The sequence below is a fragment of the Lepisma saccharinum genome, chromosome 27 (genome assembly GCF_977018435.1).
Source record: "Lepisma saccharinum chromosome 27, izLepSacc3.1, whole genome shotgun sequence".
Classification (NCBI taxonomy): domain Eukaryota; kingdom Metazoa; phylum Arthropoda; class Insecta; order Zygentoma; family Lepismatidae; genus Lepisma; species Lepisma saccharinum.
The window spans coordinates 33,812,651-33,835,253 of NC_139255.1; the positions used below are offsets into that span (position 1 = coordinate 33,812,651).

At 39.6% G+C, this 22,603-nt stretch overlaps 1 protein-coding gene across 1 annotated transcript in view; it reads left to right on the forward strand.

Annotated features, from left to right (window-relative positions):
* The first annotated feature begins 1,274 nt into the window (after window positions 1–1,274).
* The window catches only part of LOC145980024 (nucleolar protein 9), a 77,505-nt gene continuing 56,176 nt past the window's right edge, over window positions 1,275–22,603 (forward strand). The window contains exons 1-4 of the mRNA XM_083112995.1: window positions 1,275–1,468; window positions 16,163–16,389; window positions 18,117–18,420; window positions 21,459–21,766. Of these exons, the coding sequence (XP_082969121.1) occupies window positions 1,300–1,468; window positions 16,163–16,389; window positions 18,117–18,420; window positions 21,459–21,766 (1,008 nt within the window). The 5' untranslated portion in view covers window positions 1,275–1,299. The remainder of the gene's footprint in view (window positions 1,469–16,162; window positions 16,390–18,116; window positions 18,421–21,458; window positions 21,767–22,603) is intronic.

The window sequence follows — 22,603 nt, forward strand, 5'->3', positions numbered from 1 at the left end:
TCTTCAAGAATCTTTCGCAATGCAGAATATGGAAGTACGAATGTTAAAAATTACGAAATAAACGACTGAGACGTGTTGGGACCATATGGAAGTAGTAATGAAACTTTTCACAACATATTTTTTTACATCATAGAACAACGTAGGAGGGTCAGACAACAACATTTCAAAACTTCAAAAATAAGGACTACCCTAATATCTTATCTTCAATGTCTGAAAAGCGCGCTAATGGTCCTGATGAAATCACTAATATTTTCCTCAAAAACACTGCTTCTTCTCCCTCTATCGCCTTCTCCATTTTATTAAACAGGTGCTTCGATGAGGGTACATTCCCAGATTCATGGAAAAACGCTAATGTGGTGCCGACCTAAATCACATCAAGTTTAGGGCCTCCCCATGGCGCAGTGGTAGCTTCATTGCCTTGTAATCAAGGGGTCCCGGGTTCGATACCCGGTGGAGGCACAAGTGGTTCGGATCCCACTTTAAACTGTAGGTCCAGTCCCGATTAGCCTTACTGTGCATAAAGTGGACTTAAAACATCAAACCATCAAACCAAACCACATCAAGTTTAGTGCACTTTGTGCATAAACACACTATATTTAGCCCGTTTGAGCAACCCTGACGTTGCGCTTTAACATATTAATTCTTACGTTCAGGAGAATGTAATTTTCGGAACAGTTTGGCAGAGAGCCGTTCCGAAAGTCGAACGAGTTTAAAGAGTTATGGTAACTGGCTGTCCCACAAGGGCTTCCGTGCGTTTCGTGATGTTCGCTGTCCCAAAAGTCCCATTCCGTGCGTTTCGTGAAAGCATAGGTGAAAGTACGAGATTCACCAAACACACGGGCCAGGAGGCTGGATTGTTCGGTGAGCTAATCTGTGGTGGAAATCGTCTGCTACTCGCAGACAAGGCGCGTGCATGATGGCTTCAAACTGCACATGCGGAAAATTTCTATAAACAAAACACTGAGCGTCTAGAGCGTCCCATACGTCTGTAAAATACATGGTTTCACCAGGTTCACGAGGCCAGTTACATTCGTTCGTTTCGTTAAGACGTTCGGAACGCACCCAATGAACAGCCCCATTGCCGATGAAAAGCGTGGGAACACAACAGGGGTGCTTCCACCTACAATAGTTTGCTTTATGCTTTGGCCAGGCCCATAAAAAAAAATAAACTGGCCAGAAGTTCGCCAAAACAAGGCTAAAGGCCAAACAAACAAACAGAAGAAGATGCTGTATTTATTTTGTGAACTCTGTGGTGTGGTAGTTAATCTGTGGTAGTATGTTTATGAATCTGTACAAATCATGGCTTCCTGGAAAGAACGCAAATTTGTGAAAAATCGAAAGAGATTTAAGCCGTTCTGCAAAGAGAAGGAATTTGACCGAGGTTATGAGATAGATGGAAGCACATATCAGTACTTAGCTCATGTTTTAGAACGAATGTCTACTGACGAATTTGCATCAGAAGAAAACGGTACGGTAAAGGTCTAACACGTGTTTGTACTTGGTTGCTGGTAACCCATAACTTCTTTGTTTTGTCAATTTTTGACATTTGGGTAAATGTTTACTATCCTTCGGACACCTATAACTTCTGAGTTTCATCAATTTTTGACATTTCTACATACCTATCTGCTTCGCGGATCATTTTTTAACGTGTATTCACGTTTTTTTTATCAATTTTTTTTTTTTAAAAAAGTGTTTTTGTAACTGAAGAACGTACGTTTCCGCAAATGGTTTGTGGGGCTATGTGTCAATGGTTCGTGGGGCTATGCGAGAATGGTGTGTGGGGCTACGCATATTTTTTCGAAACCAATTTTTAACTATTGTGACCCTACCTAACCTAACCTGGTACTATTATCGTATGGGTGAAACACCTACGAATCATATATTTCGGACTTCTTTACATTGCTAACGTGTTGCGGAACATTTCTAACTAAGATAATGTTTATTTTCTCTATTTACGAGTACTTACTGTTACTTGTTGTTTCGAATCTGTAACACATTATGGCCGTCATAGCATACAGGTTTAGGGGGCGTTCTGAGAGTGTTTTGTCGATTTATGCAGTGGTGCAACCTCGTTCACCGGAAAATATCTACTTTCGTGCTCCTATTTGAAATTATGCTAGTACGTCGCATTTACGTGTAGAACTTGTAAAATAACCTTGCGATTTACCACGTTCATTGTCCGTACACAGCAATTCGGAACCATCTTTACGCAATTCGGAACCATCTTTCTTTCGCAATTCGTTAATGCTCTTCCTTTACGCACAACACTCTTGCAACCTTGAATATTGACGTCAGACGAGGAATGCCTACGTGGTTAGGTTAGGCATGTTAGGTTAGGTTCCATTAGCATATATACGAAGAAAAAATAATATTTTCGCTAAGAGACGCGTTACATTTGTATTGCCTAACATGAAAAAGGTTTCTCCTGTGACGTCAGAACACAATGTTGCTAGAGTGTTGTGCGATAAGTGACACCCATTCGGGTAGGAGCCATCTTTCTTTCGAAATTTGTTAATGCTCTTCCTTTACGCACAACCATCTTGCAACCTTGAATATTGACGTCAGACGAGGAATGCCTACGTGGTTAGGTTAGGCCTGTTGGGTTAGGTTCCATTAGCATAGATACAAAGAAAAATTATTATTTTCGCTAAGAGACGCGTTAGCTTGTATTGCCTAACATGAAAAAGATCTTTCCTGTGACGTCAGAACACAATGTTGCTACAGTGTTGTGCGATAAGTGACACCCATTCGGGTCGGAACCCTCTTTCTTTCGTAATTCGTTAATTCTCTTCCTTTACGCACAACAATCTTGCAACCTTGAATATTGACTTCAGACGAGGAATGCCTACGTGGTTAGGTTAGGCCTGTTAGGTTAGGTTCCATTAGCATAAATACAAAGAAAAATTGTAGAAACAGCTCTCTCCTGTGACGTCCAAACACAATGTTGCTACAATGTTGTGCGATAAGTGACACCCATTCGGGAAAAATGGCTTGTTCCGAACTCGACAGGTGGTTCTAGTGAAAACACGGCGAGGCTGAAACACTGGCTACGGGGTTGCATCGTCTTAACACACGGAACATTGCACTCTCATGCAAAAAGCAAATGGCGGGAGCAGAAACAGCATGTCGGACAGAGATTTTCGCAGAAAACAAAACGCATTCACATTAAAATGGATCAAATCTACATTCAGGAACTTCCAAAACGCTCAAGAAAATGTTTTCCGTAAGTACTTTCTCCTGTAAATTTGAAGGAATCCGTTTTACCCATACGATAATGTTACCATACCACACAAAACATCTTCCAGATGTTAGACAATACTACAGGAACTTATTACGGTAAGTAGTTTCTTCTGTAGAAATCTGTCCGAAGGATAGTAAACTAGTACCGTGGGCCTTTTGTGCGAATCGACAACATTATGCCGTTGTTTCCATTATGAACCTGCAGATGGCGCGAGTGTCGAAAGTCACGTGGTCTCGCGAGAGGAAGATGTGTTTCCAAACGTGCCTTTTTTTTATCAGGATTTCTTTATTTTTATTTTTTTTTTAACTATGCTTACCTAACCTGACCTAACCCAACCTAACCTAACCTTGCCGGAAATGGTTCGTGGGGCTAACGTGAATGGTTTTTGGGGCTATTCGTGAATGGTTTTTGGGGCTATCGGGAATGGTTTTTGGAGCTATCCGTCAAGGGTTTGTGATGACATAATAAACACGAAAGTAGGTATTTTTCGGTTAAGAAGGTTGCAACACTGCATGCCCACTCCAAATCGACAAAACATAAGCACGACGTGTGATGATCCACAGCTCTGCGCGAAATATTCTATGTTCCGCAACGGAAGAAAGGACCCAAAAGAATTACTCGTAATGTAAAAAATCGAAGTTATTTTTGTGTAAAAAGCATAATGGCACCTTGAAATATGTTCCGCAATACACAATTGGTAAGTACGAACCATTTGAAACTGAAAATATGCGTTAGAAATGTGTCTCTGATATAACAGACATTTACCATTATTTTCGTTTCAGATTTTTGAGTCCAAATTTCCCACCGATTCCGGGCTCCGCCCTGGGGTAATTGACCTACCTCTACTGCGGCACCGCCACCGCTCTGCTATGCTCCGGCTACCCGGCTTTCTCTAGAGAGTCCCTGTTACAGGCATGTTAGAAATTGGCTGGAGTCACCTGCCCTCAAATGAGCCCCAAACTTTTAAATTTGAAGAAATCCGTTTCCAGGATACGGAAAACTTACCTGAATTTCATCATGTATCCACGACACGTTATATTAGGCATATACCCACAGTCCATTCCTTCTAACGAGTATCTTACATTCACTGCCACATTTTCGATATTCCTTCCCTTTCTTCACGATCCCGTGTTCAATTAAATTAAAAAATCCACTGGATCTTCCACACCTGGTACGAATTTCACCACGCATCCACGACACGTCATATTTCTAACTTTCGTTGCAAACACAGACAGTTCGAAACACTGGATACCCAATGGACATGAACAAAACACAATCACGATGTGTGATGATGTACAAAGGTGTACGTGCCAAACGCTATTGTCTGTCGGAGAATTAATTTTCAACAAAGAACATGAATTTCTGCTATGAAACATTCCCACATCACACAAAACATCTTCCAGATGTTAGACAATACTACAGGAACTTATTACCATAAGTAGTTTCTTCTGTAAAAATGAAGAAATCTGTCCAGGGAATATCAGACTAGTACCCGCCATATTGTATGTTCTGGAAGCGAAGAAAGGAATAAAAAAATACTCAGACTGAAAAATTGCTTTTGTTTTCGTGTGAAAAGCATAATTGCACCTTGAACTAGGTTCCGCAATACACAATTGGTAAATACGAACCATGCAAAACACAAAATATGCAATTTTAATGTGTCTCCGATCTATGAAACTGGTACCTTATGTTTTATACATGTATTCTCATCTGAAGCCGTAAAAATAACACAATTGAGGGGTCTAGTGAGAGAGGGAGCTATGCCACAAATCTTCAAAATTTTATTTTTTGCCATTTTCAGTCTTCTCCTACCATCTGTCATCTATCATGTGAACTACAACCATGTGGCATAGATCCCGCTTGATCTGCAGCAGATACATCCTCATCAGCATTTTGAGTGAGAGAAGGAGCTATGCCACTTACTGATGGTGTCTGCAATAGGAGTGGCAGAGGTTATGTTGCAGTAACCGGTGCTAGATTTAATATCAGCCCTGAAGATAAAAGATCTCATGGCAATAATGCCTTATATTCCTCCAGTTCTTCATGGTGTTTACCAAAAACTAAAATCCACAGAAACAATGGACAGTGAAGATCCTCCAGAATACATATGAAGCTGTCTTTATATAGATCATATGTAACCCTGTGAACATGATTTACACTCAGGCAAAAGTATTTAAGCCTTGTTCATTTGATATACTAGATTGATTTTTTCACATGGGTATAATACAACAATATACCATACATGTTCATAGTAAATGGTATTTATATTGAAATTCATATTTTTCCTTTTGAATACTTTACCTAACCATATGTTCAGAAAAAAAAATTATCCTTTGTTATACAAATTATGACTCAACACAATGCTTCAGAAAACTCAATTTATTTCCATTTCTTGTCAAAGTGGCATAGCTCTCTCTCTCTCTCACTTGACCCCTCAATTCTTTAAAATGAAATAAAAGAAAAGGGGACCAAGTCCTTTTGTTTTATTGCGATAAATATTCAGGGATCTTATTTTAATGTTAAGAGAACTAAGCCTGACCTGCATAACCTGACAGGATTATTATGAAAATTCTAAGCAAAGTACACCTGACCTGCCAAACCCAACTACCGAAGCATGTATTGAACAAAATCTGGCGTAAGTAAATCGAAATCGAACCATATAAACATTGCATAAGTAGCATGATGAAATCTTAGGTAAAACTGTCAAAGCCGGGAATCGGCTGTAACTCATTTATTCTGTAATTGTTGACATTCGTACTTACTTATTCTTTCGCTTTTTTTTAACGAAATTAGTATCTATTGTTGATGAGTGTCAGTTTCCAGAAAGCCCCGCACTACATTGGCTAACTGGCTGAACTCCACCCTGGCCCGAATTATCCTAAATGCGTCGGTTCCCGCACGGTGTCTGGTTAAGTAACAGCCGCACAAAGACGATATATACATACATTATATTACACATATACGAAGGACTATACAATAACTAAACAATATATACGAAGGACTGTCTATTCGGCTGTAGAATGTCTCTACAGCGCACTTGTAACCGCGCGCGTGTGACACGGTTCCTTTCACGACGACTCTCTGATGACGACTCTTATTTTCTTGTGGCAACGCCCAAGCTAAGCGCCTGGCTCAACTCTCGGGACGTTCCCGAATTTACTTGTGGGTGTAAGTTCCCGTAATCAAGAATGCGGGAGGTTCCGCAGTTTCTTACTCCCACACACTTCACACATGAATAACTGCCACATACACATTATATACAAAAATGGAAAACAAGATAAAAACACTAATTATATACATTGTTCACCGAACACACTCCCCCCCGTTGAAATATTAATTTCAACCACAATCAATAATTTCAATGTAGTACACTTATGTCTCCTTAGAATAGGGGAGAGGAGCAAGTTTCACAATTGGACGTTTGTATTGCCCATCAGCTGTTCGCACTGTCACTGATCGTACTAACTTGTCTGGTCCTGGATGAACTTTCACTACTCTTCCTAGCTTCCATTGCTGTGGAGAGGTAGGTTCTTTCAACAACACCAGATCTCCTATCTGTAGATTTTCCTTCTTCTCCATCCACTTGGGCCGCTGCTGGAGTCTGGACAAGTACTCTGTTGCCCACCGTTTCCAAAAATGTTGCGTCATTTTTTGGATCAATTGCCACTTAGACAAAAAATTCGACGTGGATGTCGTAAAGTCTGCTTGTGGTACATCCAGTAACGAATCACCGGATAAGAAGTGTCCTGGCGTGAGTGCCGTTAGGTCATTTGGATCACTACTCAACTCCGTTAATGGCCTCGAGTTAAGACACGCCTCTATTTGTGTCAATAACGTGATGAATTGCTCATAAGTGAGTAATGTTGAGCCCATAACTCTTTTCAAGTGATATTTCACTGCCTTCACTGAAATTTCCCATACACCACCCCAATGAGCTGCTCCCGGTGGATTGAAATTCCATTGTATGCCTTGCGAGGCCGTAACATCTGACACCGATTGGACGTGCTCTTTTTGTCGCATGAATTGAAGTAGCTTTTTTAATTCTCTGTTTGCCCCTACGAAGTTCGTTCCGCAATCGCTGAAGATCTGGTTAGGTTTACCATGCCTGGCCACAAACCTACTAAATGCGGCAATGAATGTAGGCGTTGATGCATCATTTACCGCTTCCAAGTGAATTGCTTTGGTTGCAAGACACACGAAAAGAGCGACGTATCCTTTGGTGATTTTTGAAGACCTGAGTTGGCAACTCTTTATTGAAAATGGGCCGCAGTAATCTACACCTGTATTTGCAAATACTCGGCCTGGATTGACGCGAGGGGCTGGTAAACTACCCATGAGTTGAGTTGCTGTCAACTGTTTTTCCTTAAAACATTCTTTGCACTTAAACACAATTTTTCGAATTAAGTCCCTCCCTCGTATAATCCAAAAACGTTGCTGTAGGACAGCGAGAAGCAATTGTGGTCCCGCATGCAAATGTTTCAAATGTTCATGTTTCACGATGAGCTCTGTAAGTTTATGTTCACGAGGTAACAGAATGGGATGTTTCGTATCAATTGTCATTTGTGCATTGTGTAAACGTCCACCTACTCTCAGAATTCCCTCTTGGTCCAGGAAAGGAGTCAAATTGAGTAATGGGTTGTTCGAAGGCAAAGGATTCCCTTCCTTCAAATGCTTCATTTCTGTAGGGAATGCTGTAATTTGTGCTTGTTTCACTAACACAAGCAACGTGTGATTAAGTTCGATTAAGTTCCCGTGCTGAGAGGGGTCCAAACTGACGTTCATTAGTACCTTGCTTGGTGTTATGCATAAATCTGAAGCACCAAGCCGCTACTTGTTAGAGCTTTGATAAGTTTGAATACTTGTTTACTAATAACTCCTCCACCTCGACCGAAGACTGTAACACGAGAAGACCCTTTTTTCTCTCTCTCTCAACCTCAGCTGTTGCTGCTGCATTGACCGTGGGTGTAGGATTGAAGGACTGATTACGTAACCACTGTGGACCGAAGAACCAAATATCACGTTCGAGCAGGGTTGAGGGAGAAATTCCTCTTGTCGCCAAATCAGCTGGATTCTCTTCACTGCACACGTGGAACCAATTCTCTGCAGGGAGAACGTCCTGTATTTTAGCAACTCTGTTGGCAATAAATGTACGCCAATTAGAAGGTGAAGAGTTTATCCAACACAAAACTATTGCAGAGTCAGTAAATGCACGGATCTCTGTAATGTTCAAATGAAGAGCTTCCTTTATTGTCTGCAGCAAACGTATGAGTAACACTGCAGCACAGAGTTCGAGTCTCGGGAGAGTCACTTTCTTCAGAGGCGCGACTCTCGTTTTGCTTGCTACAAGATGCACTTCAACACTGCCATCGCTGTATGTAGAACGTAAATAGGCAGTGGCCGCATAGGCCCGCTCGGAACTGTCACAAAAGCCTATCAGTTCGCACGTTACCCGTTTTGAAGACACGATGCGCCTAGGCACCTTAATATCCTGCAACGTATGCAACTCCGCCCGATAACTTTGCCATGCAATTTCTAGTTCTGGTGGAAGTACATCGTCCCAATCAAGTTTAACTTGCCAAAGTGTTTGCATAAAGATCTTTGCTTTGACAGTTACTGGAGATATCCACCCGAGGGGGTCAAATATTTTCGCGATGTCTGATAACAAAATGCGCTTGGTCAATTGCTCACGAATTGCGGGTTGTGTCACTGATACCGCGAATTCGTCACTCGCTGGATGCCATTCGATCCCGAGTGCCTTTATATGTTCATTTATGCTCACATCCAATGCAAAGTTCGTTTCTCGCAAATGTACAGGGATTTCATTCAATACTTCTGAATTATTCGAGCACCATTTCCGCAATTCGAAACCACCTCTTTGTAGAAGTTCACTTATTTGTTTTTGTAACGCGATAGCTTGTTTTACTGTATCACTGCCAGTCACTAGATTGTCTACAAAGAAGTCTCTCAATGTAATCGCCGCTGCTTCAGGAAAGTCTGCCTCTTCGTCGCGGGCCAGCTGTTGTAAACACCTGGTGGCTAAGAAAGGAGCACTAGCCGTACCAAACGTCAGTCTCTCTAATCTGAAGTCTCGTATCTCTTCTTTCGGTGACTTCCTCCACACAATGCGATGATATTCTGCATCATCTGGGTGTAATTTCACCTGTCGAAATGTTTTGACAACGTCCGAAGTAAGGGCTATTTGATACGTACGAAAACGTAGCAACAAAGGCATTATGTCGTCTTGTATCTTAGGTCCTACAAGCAACTTATCGTTGAGGGAAACTCCTGTCGTCGTCTTCGCACTGGCGTCGTACACGATCCGTAAAGCCGTTGTGGAACTGTCCCTTTTGATGACACTATGGTGTGGGAGGTAGCAACTGCTTTCTTGGGACACAGGTAATTCTGAATTCGGAATGACGCTCATGTGACCCAGGTCTAGGTATTCCTGCATACACTCAGCATACTTTTCTTGACATTGTGGATTCTTGACGAGTTGTTTCTCCACTTGTTTGAGACGCTGCACCGCTAGGGGACGTGAAGCTCCCAGAACACCGCTTTGTTCTCGGAAGGGTAATCTCACAACATAACGACCATCGATGTCACGTTCGTGTGTGTTTCGAAAATGTTGTTCACAAAAGTTTTCTTCTTCGTTGTACAGTTTTACCGATGGCACAGTCTCTATTTCCCAGAAACGCTGTAGGGTAGCGTCCAGATCACTACATGACGCATGATGTGATGACACTGCGCGTTTATTGCGCGGAACGTTAATTCTGCCCATAAGAATCCACCCGAGTGAAGTACTTATGGCCGTTGGTGTACCTACTGGACCTGCGACTTTCTCAGGTCTTAAAAGTAAGGGAACAATATCCGCACCAAATAAAATGTCTATTTTCCCTGGTTTGTTGAAGGACAGGTCGGCAAGATCAAGGTTATGTAGGTGTGTCCACTGTTGATCAAAAGTGAATTGTTGCTTGGGCAAATTATTTGTAATCTTCTTCACAACGATGGCATTGGTGGTGTACGTTTCGTTGCCCGTCTTTGACCTAAACTGTAGGTCCACCATGGAACGAGAAGTACCGATACCGGTTGCTGAAATACCGGATATGGCAACACTGATGTGTTTCTTTCGAAGGTCTAATTGCTGACTACAGTCTTCCGTGACAAATGTACACTCGGAGCCCGTATCTAAGAGTGCACGAAAATGCCGAACGTTGTTGTGTGAAGGGATGTGTGGTGCTTTCTAAAGCACACCATACACGTGCCCGAAGTACACTTTCCGACGTTACAATTCGATTTTAAACAGTTGTAGCACAGATCATGAGTTTTCACAAAATAGTACCGTTCTTGCACCGACATTTGTTGATACTTCTGACAAGTATGCAACCTGTGGTGTCCGTGGCATTTAAGACACACAGTTTCAGCACCTGTGTGATACGAATTCACATTCATTTTCACTTGACGATCAGTGGCCCTGGGAGGGGGTTTGCTGGACATTGGGAGGCTAGAGGTCACCGTAGATGCTGCAAGAGCTCTGGCACGCACATCTAGGAACGTAGTCAGGTCCTCGAACTTAGGCACTTCTGCATTCTTTAGTGAAAGTTCCCACTGTTGCCTAGATTCAGCATCCAACTTGTCGGTGGTGTGAAAGACTAATATTGCATCCCAAACCTCTACAGGGATGTCCAAAACCTTCAGCACACGCACACACTCAGAAGTGACGTCAATGAGCTTGCGTAACCCTGTAGCCGAGCGTGATTGCACACAAGGTTGATTAACCAAGCGATTAATTGTGCTGTTCACAATCTCTCTCTTGTTTTGGTACCGCGAAACTAGCAGATTCCACGCCTCCTCGTAGTTTGCATCTGTTATTGCGATGGACTGGATTAATAATGACGGTTCACCCTTTAATGCCGAATTCAAGTACTGCAACTTCTGAGCGCCACTGAGGTATTTGTTGTCATGAACCGATGCCACGAATAAGTCCCGAAATGACAACCATTGATGAATGTCACCACTGAATTCTGGTAATATTAGTTTTGGTAACCGAACATCACTTTTCGCATCACTGTTCACCGCGACCGCGACAACGGGAGAAACGGCTTCCTTCTGTTTTTGGTACAGGGAGCCCAACAAGAACTCTAATCTGTCTTGCACCGCACTCAGTTCATCGTAGTACTCGGAGAACATTGTTTCTTCGCACTGTTTAGCGAGATTCACAAGTAATGCACTACAGTCTGCACTTAGTTGAAGGACCTTGTCTATGTAGACTTGAATTGTTGCACTTTCCAGCGTTGTTGAAGCTGACTTGTTTTCAATCCGAGTAACTTCCCGCTTGAGGACTGTCTTTGATGCCTGTAACTGCTCGATGTTGACTCGTCGTACAAGAGACGCTAAACGCATATGGCGGACCGAGGGTGTGGCACGTTGACTCTTCTTCTGGCTCGTTGATTTCCCGACGAACTACCGGAATACGGCACGAATACTACAATTGCGACGCATCCGGCCCGGAGGACCATTTGATGAGTGTCAGTTTCCAGAAAGCCCCGCACTACATTGGCTAACTGGCTGAACTCCACCACCCTGGCCCGAATTATCCTAAATGCGTCGGTTCCCGCACGGTGTCTGGTTAAGTAACAGATGCACAAAGACGATATATACATACATTATATTACACATATACGAAGGACTATACAATAACTAAACAATATACACGAAGGACTGTCTATTCGGCTGTAGAATGCCTCTACAGCGCACTTGTAACAGCGCACTTGTAACCGCGCGCGTGTGACACGGTTCCTTTCACGACGACTCTCTGATGACGACTCTTATTTTCTTGTGGCAACGCCCAAGCTAAGCGCCTGGCTCAACTCTCGGGACGTTCCCGAATTTACTTGTGGGTGTAAGTTCCCGTAATCAAGAATGCGGGAGGTTCCGCAGTTTCTTACTCCCACACACTTCACACATGAAAAACTCCCACATACACATTATATACAAAAATGGAAAACAAGATAAAAACACTAATTATATACATTGTTCACCGAACAATTGTCGACATATCGAGTAATTATTGTTCATTCTTTTCTCACTTCCTGAACATGCAAAATGGCGGGCAAATCTTGACTAGTGTTGTGTTTCAAACGGCAAAGCAGTGTTTCAACCTTCTTCACAGAAAAATTCCCGCATACCCCTGAAAACCATTCCTGCATAGCCCCAAAAACCATTCACACATTGCTCCAAAAACCATTCGGGATAGTATGACCATCCACGAATAGCTCCAAAAACCATTCACGCATAGCCCCAAAAACCATTCTGGATCATATAACCATCCACGAATAGCTCCAAGAACCATTGACGATAGCCCCACGTGCCATCATGGTAAGGTTAGGTTATTTTGCTTTAGGTTTGGCAATATAGTGAAAAAACCGTGTGTTTGGAAATACTTAACGGGGATTATGTCATCAGATGCTCGTAACATCCGGTTCAAGTACATGGATCGAAATGCAAGCAACAGCTTTCGTTCATCGGGCAGACATTATTATAGAAAAATACATGGATTAGTGGCCAAATACATTGAAAAATGCGAGAAAGCACTTATATGACCTTCCGAAATTCCACAGAAACTCAATTCCGTAAGTTCTTTCTCCTGTAAATTTGAAGAAATCCGATTCCCGGCTTTGACAGTTTTACCGAAATCTTATAAGGAAGTACGTCGCTCCATATACATAAGAATAAAAAAGATTAAACTGGGGTAGCCATGTAGCTAGAATGGATGAGCACCGTATCCCAAGGAAGATGCTAGAAGGAAATATGGGAGGAAGAAGACCTGTAGAAAGGCCAAGGATTAGGTGGGAGAACACAGACTCCATCCTTCATATTAGAAACTGGAGAAGAGCAGCCCAAGACAAGACATTGTGGAGGAAGAAAGTTGGGGAGGTCATGGTCTGAAAATGAGCCGCAGGTAGCATGAAAAAATCGGAACTTTGTCCCACTTTTCATTTCGAAAATGTTAAATTTGTGGGTAAAATAAGATGTTAGAGGTACCTTGCGCAAGACACCCCATATCGCATGCTTAACGCATTGCACTGACTACCACCTAACCTAACTATGAGAGCATTTAGGGATATTATTTTAATGCTAAGAGAACTAAACTTGACCTTCCTAACCTAACCACAAAAGCATTTAGGGTTATTATTAAAATTCTATGGAAACTAAACCTGACCCACCTAACCTGACTACGAAATCATGTATTGAACAAAATCTTTAATTTCTCGTGTCTGGTGCTATATTCACTTATGTGAACCCTTCGGGTTGTGCTACTTCAGGCTAAGGTAACATGTACTTTACTTGAACAAATGTCCACAAACTATAAATTACAGAAAACATTCATACACATGCAAACATTTTCAATGTCTAGTAAGAGTACAGAGAATCAAGGGTACCTATTTTGACTAACTCAATTGCTCTGTAAATTATCAAACTTGTGTTCTTTGTAGTAAATGTAGTAACTTGTATTGAAATTTTTGAACCTGTTTCATTAATGTTTACAGAGTTACAGTACATACACATTTAGGAGTAAATTACCATCGTTAGTAACTTATTGAAAGGCATAACAGTTGGGCTGAAAAGTTCATAGGCTGACTTATAGATGGCGTTACTAGAATTAAATCCATGTGATTTTTACTTAGTACTAACCTTCAAAAGATACGTGTATAAATTTCGCAGCTGCCGGATAATTAGTTCGTGAGATATAGCATTGTGAGTGAAGCAGCTTTTGTTATTGTGAAAAAATTGATAAAAACAGAATTTTGTGTGTTAATAAAGCATTGCTTTTTGGCGAAAAAAAATACTGTTGAAGCCAAGGCTTGGCTTGATAAACATTATTCGGACTCTGCACCAGGAAAATCAACCGTTGAGAAGTGGTTTGCTAAATTTAAACGAGGCGAAATGAGCATCGAAGACAATGCACGCAGTGGACGCCCCAAAGAGGCTGTTACCGACGAAAACGTCAAAAAAGTCCACAAAATAATTTTAAATGATCGTAAAGTGAAGTTGATCGAGATAGCTGAGATTATTACATAGCGTTGTTGGAGCGTTTAAAGGATGAAATCACGAAAAAACGGCCCCATTTGAAGAAGAAAAAAGTGCTGTTTCATCAAGACAATGCACCGTGTCACAAATCAATGAAAACAATGGCAAAATTATATGAAGTAGACTACGAATTGCTTCCCCATCCACCATATTCTCCAGATCTGGCCCCCAGTGACTTTTTCCTGTTTGCAGACCTTAAAAGAATGCTCGCTGGAAAGAAATTTAGCACTGATGAAGAGGTAATCGCCGAAACTGAGGCCTATTTTGAGGCTAAAGAGAAATCGTACTATAAAAATGGCATCAAAAAATTGTATGACCGCTATAATTGTTGTATCGCCCTCGAAGGCAACTATATTGAATAATAAAATCGAATTTTGTCAAAAAAATATTTTTTACTATGTTAGCCTACGAACTTTTCAGCCCAGCTGTTACTATATTTACTAGAACCATCACCCTATCCTCAAGAACAACCTTACATCCTGTGCTGTCTCTTGATTTTTATTACTGGGCTTCTTTGTCAAGAAGGAAAGGAATTTTCTGGAATTTTAGTGTTTGCTTTAATGATTGCAGTTTAGTCCCTTCTGTAGAATGTTACGAGGGTAAGTCAATATGTAAGTCACAAAATGAAATAGAAAGAAAAGTTGAAATAGTTACCTGATGAAATGTGGTTTATTTTTCAATGTAATCTCCATGAACATTTAGGCACTTGTCCCAGCATTTCACGAGTCCCTCAAAAACCAGCAGCGAAAAAGGTTTGTTGTTGGTGTCGTAGCCAGCTGATAACCTCCCGATGGACCTCCTCCATACCATGGAACCAGTGACCACACAGGTGATTCTTCAGTGGGCTGAACAGATAAAAGTCGGATGGTGCCAAATTCAGACTGTAGGTTGGATGTTCCAGTCATACCCAACTTAGGGACCATATGTTAGCCACTGTGGTATTGGCACTATGTGGACGAGCGTTGTCTTGCAATGACTAATATTCATAAAACAATTTCACATTGCAGCAATTCGAAGATATTTCATTTTGCGACTTATATATTGACCTTCCCTCATATAACTAGTCTCATCACTTGCGTGCACTGTTAAATATCGATTATTAGGGCACGGAAGTTGAGGAAAAATCTTTTTTTTTTCCCTAGTGTCCGAACACAACTCCCAACATAATATATGTTAATTTTGGGTTACTGTAGGCCAGAAAAAGATGGGTTTTATTTGTCCTTTTTTTTTGCATTTTTTGGCTATTGGTCCTTGTTTTAGCCTTGTTTTAGGTCTTAGCGGCTTTTTTTTTTTTTTTTGCAACTTCACCTTCTTTTGACTACATTTTTACTGCCCATTCTCAATTTGAATCATCATCAGTTCATCCTCTGAAGCATGTACGGTACAAGGTCCTTTAACCGTAACTTGTCTGGAAGGTCGTGCTATAAGTGGCAATTCTGTATACGACCAGACAGCAGCATGCCCCTGCAAAGATCTTAAGTCAGATAAGGAGGTGCCGCGCATATTCATTACATATGTGATTAAAACTGAAGTTATTAATTAATTTGGATCACATTTATACATCCTTTTTTTATATTTTTAGGTCTTCAACTTCCGAGCCCTATTGATTATAGAGCTGAATAAGCATTTTTGTGTTTTTTTAAAATTTACTAAAAAATGTGTCTGATGACAATGATTTGGATAAATGAGTGTACTCAAGTACGTACAAATAATGGATACAATCATTTTGTCGGTTATTTACTTTATAAGAGAACTTAGGAGTTTGTTGAAATGTAACTGTTGGAAATAGTGTAGATACAAAAGAGTATTCTAAATATGTGCATTAATTTTCAGATGTTGTAATAAACAATGTGTTCAAGGAACTCAAAGGAAAGGAAAGAGACATTTCATGCAACCAATTAGGATCTCGGGTAATGGAAAGGCTTGTGCAGTATGCTGGTGCCGAGGTTTTGAATCACCTTATGGAGGAGTTTGGAGGAGATTTAAGAACCTTAGCTTGTGACAGATTCGCAAGCCATGTGTTGCAGAAACTCTTGGAAGCTGTATCAGAGAAAGCAAAGGTAAATATGTAATTAGTTACATTCACACTGTTTCAGATTATTCTTGACTGTATTGGTTATTAGCAGTGAGGGAGAAGGGTCAACCTTAAGTTTAATTGAATCATTTATATTAGGGTTGGATTTAAACTGTTTTCTTTTTAAAAAAAAAAGTTTCTTTTCTTGTATATTTTAATTTGTTGTGTGTAAGAACCAAGGCTAATTATTTTTACATTAGTAGCAACAAATTTTCATGATTGAGGACATTTTTTCTTAAGGTGGTACCATGGACCGGACCCCAGGTTTAAATACAAACTACAAGTCTTCAAAACAACTCAAGTTTCTGTGTTATCCATTTCTGTATTTTATCTTTTAATATTTTCTGATAACTGTGCATTGAAAATATTGAACATTTATCAGTCTGTATTTGGTAGGAATTGGACCCCATGGTACCACTTGTGTAATTATGTGTGTTTTTGTTTATTGTTCATAGTTTGTTTTGTTTCTTGCTGAAAAGTGTTCAGACGAAAGAGTTTGCAAAATGATTGAGTAGACTTTTTCCTAAACTTCTATTTCCCTCGTAATAGGTTTTGAATCAGGCAGATGAACATTGTGAACCTACATTTTTGTCTTTAGATTCCTGAAAGTTGAAAGAAATTTCATGTAATACTATTACTACCAAGAGTAAACATGATTTTATTCACTTTAATACAAATCTTCACAATTTTAAAATGTAATATTTTTCTTATTTCTCTTACCAAACTTGAAAGCTGCTCATTGGCATGCTAAATAAATTTATATTTTGAAATACAGCATTCAATTTTCTTCACACTTATTGCAATTTTTGCAACAATTTTATGTTGTTTTGGTTCATTGACCACTGTCTACATATGAATTAATGGGGTCCAATTGGACCCTATGCTACACGGCACACTGTTTGGTCCATGGTACCACACATGAGTTAAAGGTTGCTAGAAGTCAACGTTGTTTAACATTTACAAAATGCACAGCCAGAATTGCAACTGATAAATCAACAATTATTACATATAAAAAAATAGGATTTTAGAAACTAGTGTATAATATTGCATAAAATTAATGAGTTGAAACTGTTTCCACTGTAACTGCAAAATGTTCCATAGGTATTAATCAGATTTCGATATGTATAAAGTTTTATTGGTTGTATATATTTCTAGTGTATTGAATAAAGGGTATCATTTTTTATCATTCATTAAATTTTATACATATTAGTTACATCAAATTGTCATCTTATTGGAATGTTACTCCAATATGCCTGATCACAACACCTTTTTCTCAGATTCTTCCCATAGGTAATACAGTACATAATTATATTCAGATAATTTAAAGAGCATATTAATTTCGTTGCATTATTTTTTTGATTCATCTGTTGGGAAACAAACAGTTAAATAAAAACATTAACTTTTTAGCTGATCTCCATTGCAGAGTGGTTAGCACATAGCATGCTACAGTGCTAGAGCTCCCAGGTTCTAACCCTGGACTAGGCAAGAGTGCTCTTTGTAAGTGTCCCTTCTTCTGTTACATCATATCACCACTGATCCTCACTGTCGCAATTAGCCAAAAGTGACTGAAATGAGATGCCAAATAATAAAAATACAAATATGTTTCTTGTACTTATCAAATTTTAAATTTTTAGTGTTGTTTTCCTCCACTAGTGAACGTGTTACATGCTTTGAAAATGATTTCTCTGATGATAATGTGTATTTCTCTTTCAGATAGTGGAAGATTGTGCTGAGTTTCGGCGAAAGAGCTACAAAAAGTGGCTGCTCAAAGTAGGCAAATTTATGTTAAATAATTTACTGGAATTTGTGGAGGACTCGTATGCAAACCATGTCATTCGGACATTGTTAGTGTGTTTGGTTGGCGAGACATTGGAGATGGTGGAAAAACATTTTAAACTGTCGAAGGAAATGGAGAATTTAACTTCACAGCAAAGCTCTGCTAAGAAAGTGTCTTCAAAATGCAAGGCACTGGTGCAAGAGTATGCAGAGACGCTAATGTCTTCGCCAAAGTTTCCAGGTTTGTGTAGTAATTAGAATGTCATATTTTCCTTTTCAATTTCAAACAGTTTGAATTTGACATTCAAACATGCACATCGAGCAAGGCAAATTAGAAAATACTACTACATGATTTAACATATGTCAAATACACTCTCAGTGCTACTATTCTTTCTTGAAATGTACACCCAAAATTGCAATTTTTAATGAGGGGACGTTTGCTGGAGCTTGGTGAGGGTTGATTGTATCTTTTTACATAACAGCAGTGGACAGCCTTGTGTAATTTTTACTAGCAGGGGGAGGGGGACATACCATCCCATGCATTTTCCTCCATTTTGATTACTGCTTGAACTGCTTCTAATGTAGAGCCTCAGGGGTCTAGTCAGTAGAGCACCCGACTTCCTTGCGGGGGACCTGGGGTATGATCTAAACTCGAAATTTTTCCAGCCTTGTCCCTGCATAAAGCAGCTCTGGGGTTTGCCCAGCCTCAAATCAATCGGTACCTGAGGGCGTAAAAGCTGTCAGAGCATGGTGCTGATCATATCACCTCCAAAATGGCAGAGATCGAGAATGTGTGGGACCCTACCCCCACATTGTCTAAATGTGCCTTCATGTCACTGTGCTATATGCACGGTGCACTTTACCTTTACTGTTTCTAAAATTGAAATTATTCTTTAAATTCCCATCAACTCTAGTTTTGAAGAAAAAAAAACTGTTGAAAAGTTAGTATCAAAGCCATTTATATTTGTGTACAATGAAAAATATTTTAAATTCTTGCTTTCAAGAGTATATATGCTGTGTGACTTTGTTGCTACTAAACCTGATTGTGTAGGAATTTCCAATGTATTTTGGCTGTGCAACCTGTCGGCATAGTGCACAGTATGATTTTTCAGGATGTTTATACAGCGTGAACTTCGCCATGTAAAACAAGACATAAATAAAAAGCCATGTAAACTTACACAGGCTTTAGAGGAAGATGCTTGTAATTTTTTCCCAGGTATAAGATCACTTTAAGTGTGAAGAAGTCTTAATTTTAAATGTTCCTAGTTCTTATTGAGTAATTAATTTTTTACAAGGTGTACAAGAGTACAAGCAATGAGTTTGAAATAATGGAGATTATTGTGGAAGAAAGTTTGGAGTTCAGAGATAGTAATTTGTAAAATTTAGGAATTACGTTGCATGTAGGTTGTACAAGTGACATTAGTCGTAAGTTGATAATGTCTGAAGTGTTCGTTTCATATGAAATACAAGGTGCATTCAATAAATAACCAGAAAAGTAGTATAAAAAATCTAAAATACGACCGTGATTGTTGTGTGTTTGTTATTTTGTGAAGGCATCTGTAAATGGCGGCTCCAAGCTGGAGCAGCGAAGTGTGAGATTTTTGTTGAGTGAAGGTGTGAAACCGATAGAAATTAATCGCTGCGTGACAGTTCAGTGCAGTGGCAAGTGTATGAGTCTTATCACAAGTGTACGAGTGGGCTGAGGTCAAACAGGGCAAAACCAGTGTTGAAGATTCTCCGCGTCCAGGTCACTCTGTCACTGCAGTCACGGAAAGCAACATTGCTCAAGTGGAGGACTGGATACGGGAGAACTGGCAGAGAAATTGCTTCCCAGATGGAACAGCCCACCATATCAGTCATTACATACTGAGTTTAAGGAAAGTGTGCGCGAGTTGGTTTCCGAAACGTATGACACCGGAAATGAAGGGAGACGTGTTGATGTTTGCAGGGAGCTTTTGCGCCATTATGAAGCTGACCGTGAGGCATTTCTTCATTGTATTGTCACTGGAGATGATAGTTGAGTTCATTTCTATGAACCAGAACGTAAGAGGATAGCAATAGAATGGCGACATCCTTTGTCTCCCAGATCGAAGGAGGTGCGTGCTCAACGGAGCTCTGGAAAGGTCATGTTAACTTTGTTTTTGGACCACAAGGAGAAAATTCTTGAACATTACATGCCCAGAGGTCATAATGTAAACAGTACCACCTACTCCCAACTTTTTGTGCTAAAAACTGAAACCAGCCATTCTGCAGAGGCGACACTGCCAACCATCGAGGACCTAAAGTTTGAGTACTTCACCTTCCATATTCGCTGGATCTTGCACCTTCTGATTTCTACACCTTTGGCCCACTGAAGATGAACTAAGTAGATTGAGGTTCCAGAATGATGATGAAGTCCAGTCAGCGGGGCATGAGTGGAATCAGTGCCCTTACCGAGCACTGGCGTAGGTGCATTGAACTAGGAGAAGAATATGTTGAAACATAGTACTCTAGTTCTTTTGGTGCTTGTAATACATATTTGTTACAACATATTTCTGGTTATATATTGAATTAACCTTGTGCATTGTATGCACATGGAGGAGATGAAATACAGTGCAATTAAACCTAATAATCCTAACCTACTCAAAACTTGTAAATATAAGTGAGATTCAAATGAAAACCGTAACTTGGGGGTTTTGTTTATCTAGTAGATTTCTGTATGTAGGGTTGCACAAGTTTGCTGCATGTTAGCACAGTCCTTTTGCTGATCTATATATGCAGTATTTTCAACATTTATGTTTAGGCTGACAGAGTGCAAGAAACCACTTCACTGATGGAAGTGTGTATAGGAGGCGCCATCTTTAAAACAACAAAAAATGCATTTTGAAGCTCACTTGATTAGTGTTGCAGCCTTGAGGTCATTTTGTAAATAACAGTTGACACCTCGTGTAAAATTGTCATTGTAAAATACAATTAACCCTACAATTTTTTATGGATTTTTAACGTTTTCATTTAGAGAGACTTGTAATACATAACACCATAAGCACGTATGAGTGTATTCATAATGTTAAGACCAGTAATCCTGAAAAATGTAATCTACTCACTTAAGCATGTAAGAATGAGGTGGAAAAATGATTATGTGCAAAGTAATCAGAAAACCTCCCCTTACTTTGCAGGGGTGTGCAATTTTATTCACGTAGAAGACATTTATGTATGGTGATATCTGAATTACTTAGTTAGAACGTGTTTTTTTGCCAAAACAACACATTTTCTTCATTATTACTTTTCATATATTTTCAGATCTTCCATTTTCTACGCTTCCATCGAGATTCCTTCAGGTTGTGTTGTTGGTATTGAAGAAAACCGATCAGACGCTTGCAGATGAACTTGGCAACAAAATATTGGATGACTGTGCCCTGATTGATCGTGTATTTCATACTGACGATACATATTACCTTTTTTGCACTATATTGGCTGCAGGATCGCCAGAAGTGTATGAAAAAATCTACATCTCTGTCTTCAAGGGTCATCTACTTAAAATGTCTCTGCATCCGAGGAAAAACTATGCAGTCCAGAAACTGTTTGCTTTGTGCACGGATAAAAATCAGGTAAGTGTTAATGTTTTGTGTCTTTTACATCTACATACAGTGGAACCCCGATTTTACGTTCCCAGATTTTACATTTTCCTACATTATACATTCAACCCTGTTGGTCTCAACATAGCAAAATCTAAAATTTTCCTCCATTTTAGATTTTCCTGCATTTTATAGTTTTTCAACTTGGTCCCCTGAAAAACGTAAAATTGAGGTTCCACGGTATTTGTTTGACTTTGCTGTAGTGATTGGTCAGATTAATTGGCACACAATTGGTATGTGCTGGTATATCCATATTGTTTTATTGGTAGAAATTTCTATAATTTTAGTGAACAGTTGTTTCCATAAATAGTTTGAAACTTTGAGCAAAATTTTGCAGATTGACTGATGTGGAATTGTTGCCACTATCCATCAAAAACCATCATAAAAATTATTTATACCAATTACCAACATTCTACCAATCCAATGTAAATCTGAGGCATTCTTGTGATTAATTATCCTCTTACTTCAGAGAATCTACCAACAAGAATTTTCACGAATTATGCATGAATTTTTTTTACATTGGGAAATTAGCATCAGTAGAGGTACATATTTTTGGTAAATAAAAAAGCAAAATTTTGGTACATAAGAAGTCAATTTTGGGTTAAAAAGCGGTAAATAAAATAAAATTTTGATGTTATAGCGGTGAATAAATTAGATCAAAAGCAGTATATAAAATTACATTTTGGTTTTAAAATTGTGAATAAATTTGATTTAGAAAGTGCACTCACTGCACAATATACACATATATCATCTAATAGCACATTTGTGTCATTGCCAGAATATTAAGTTTATTCCTGTATAAAGATATCC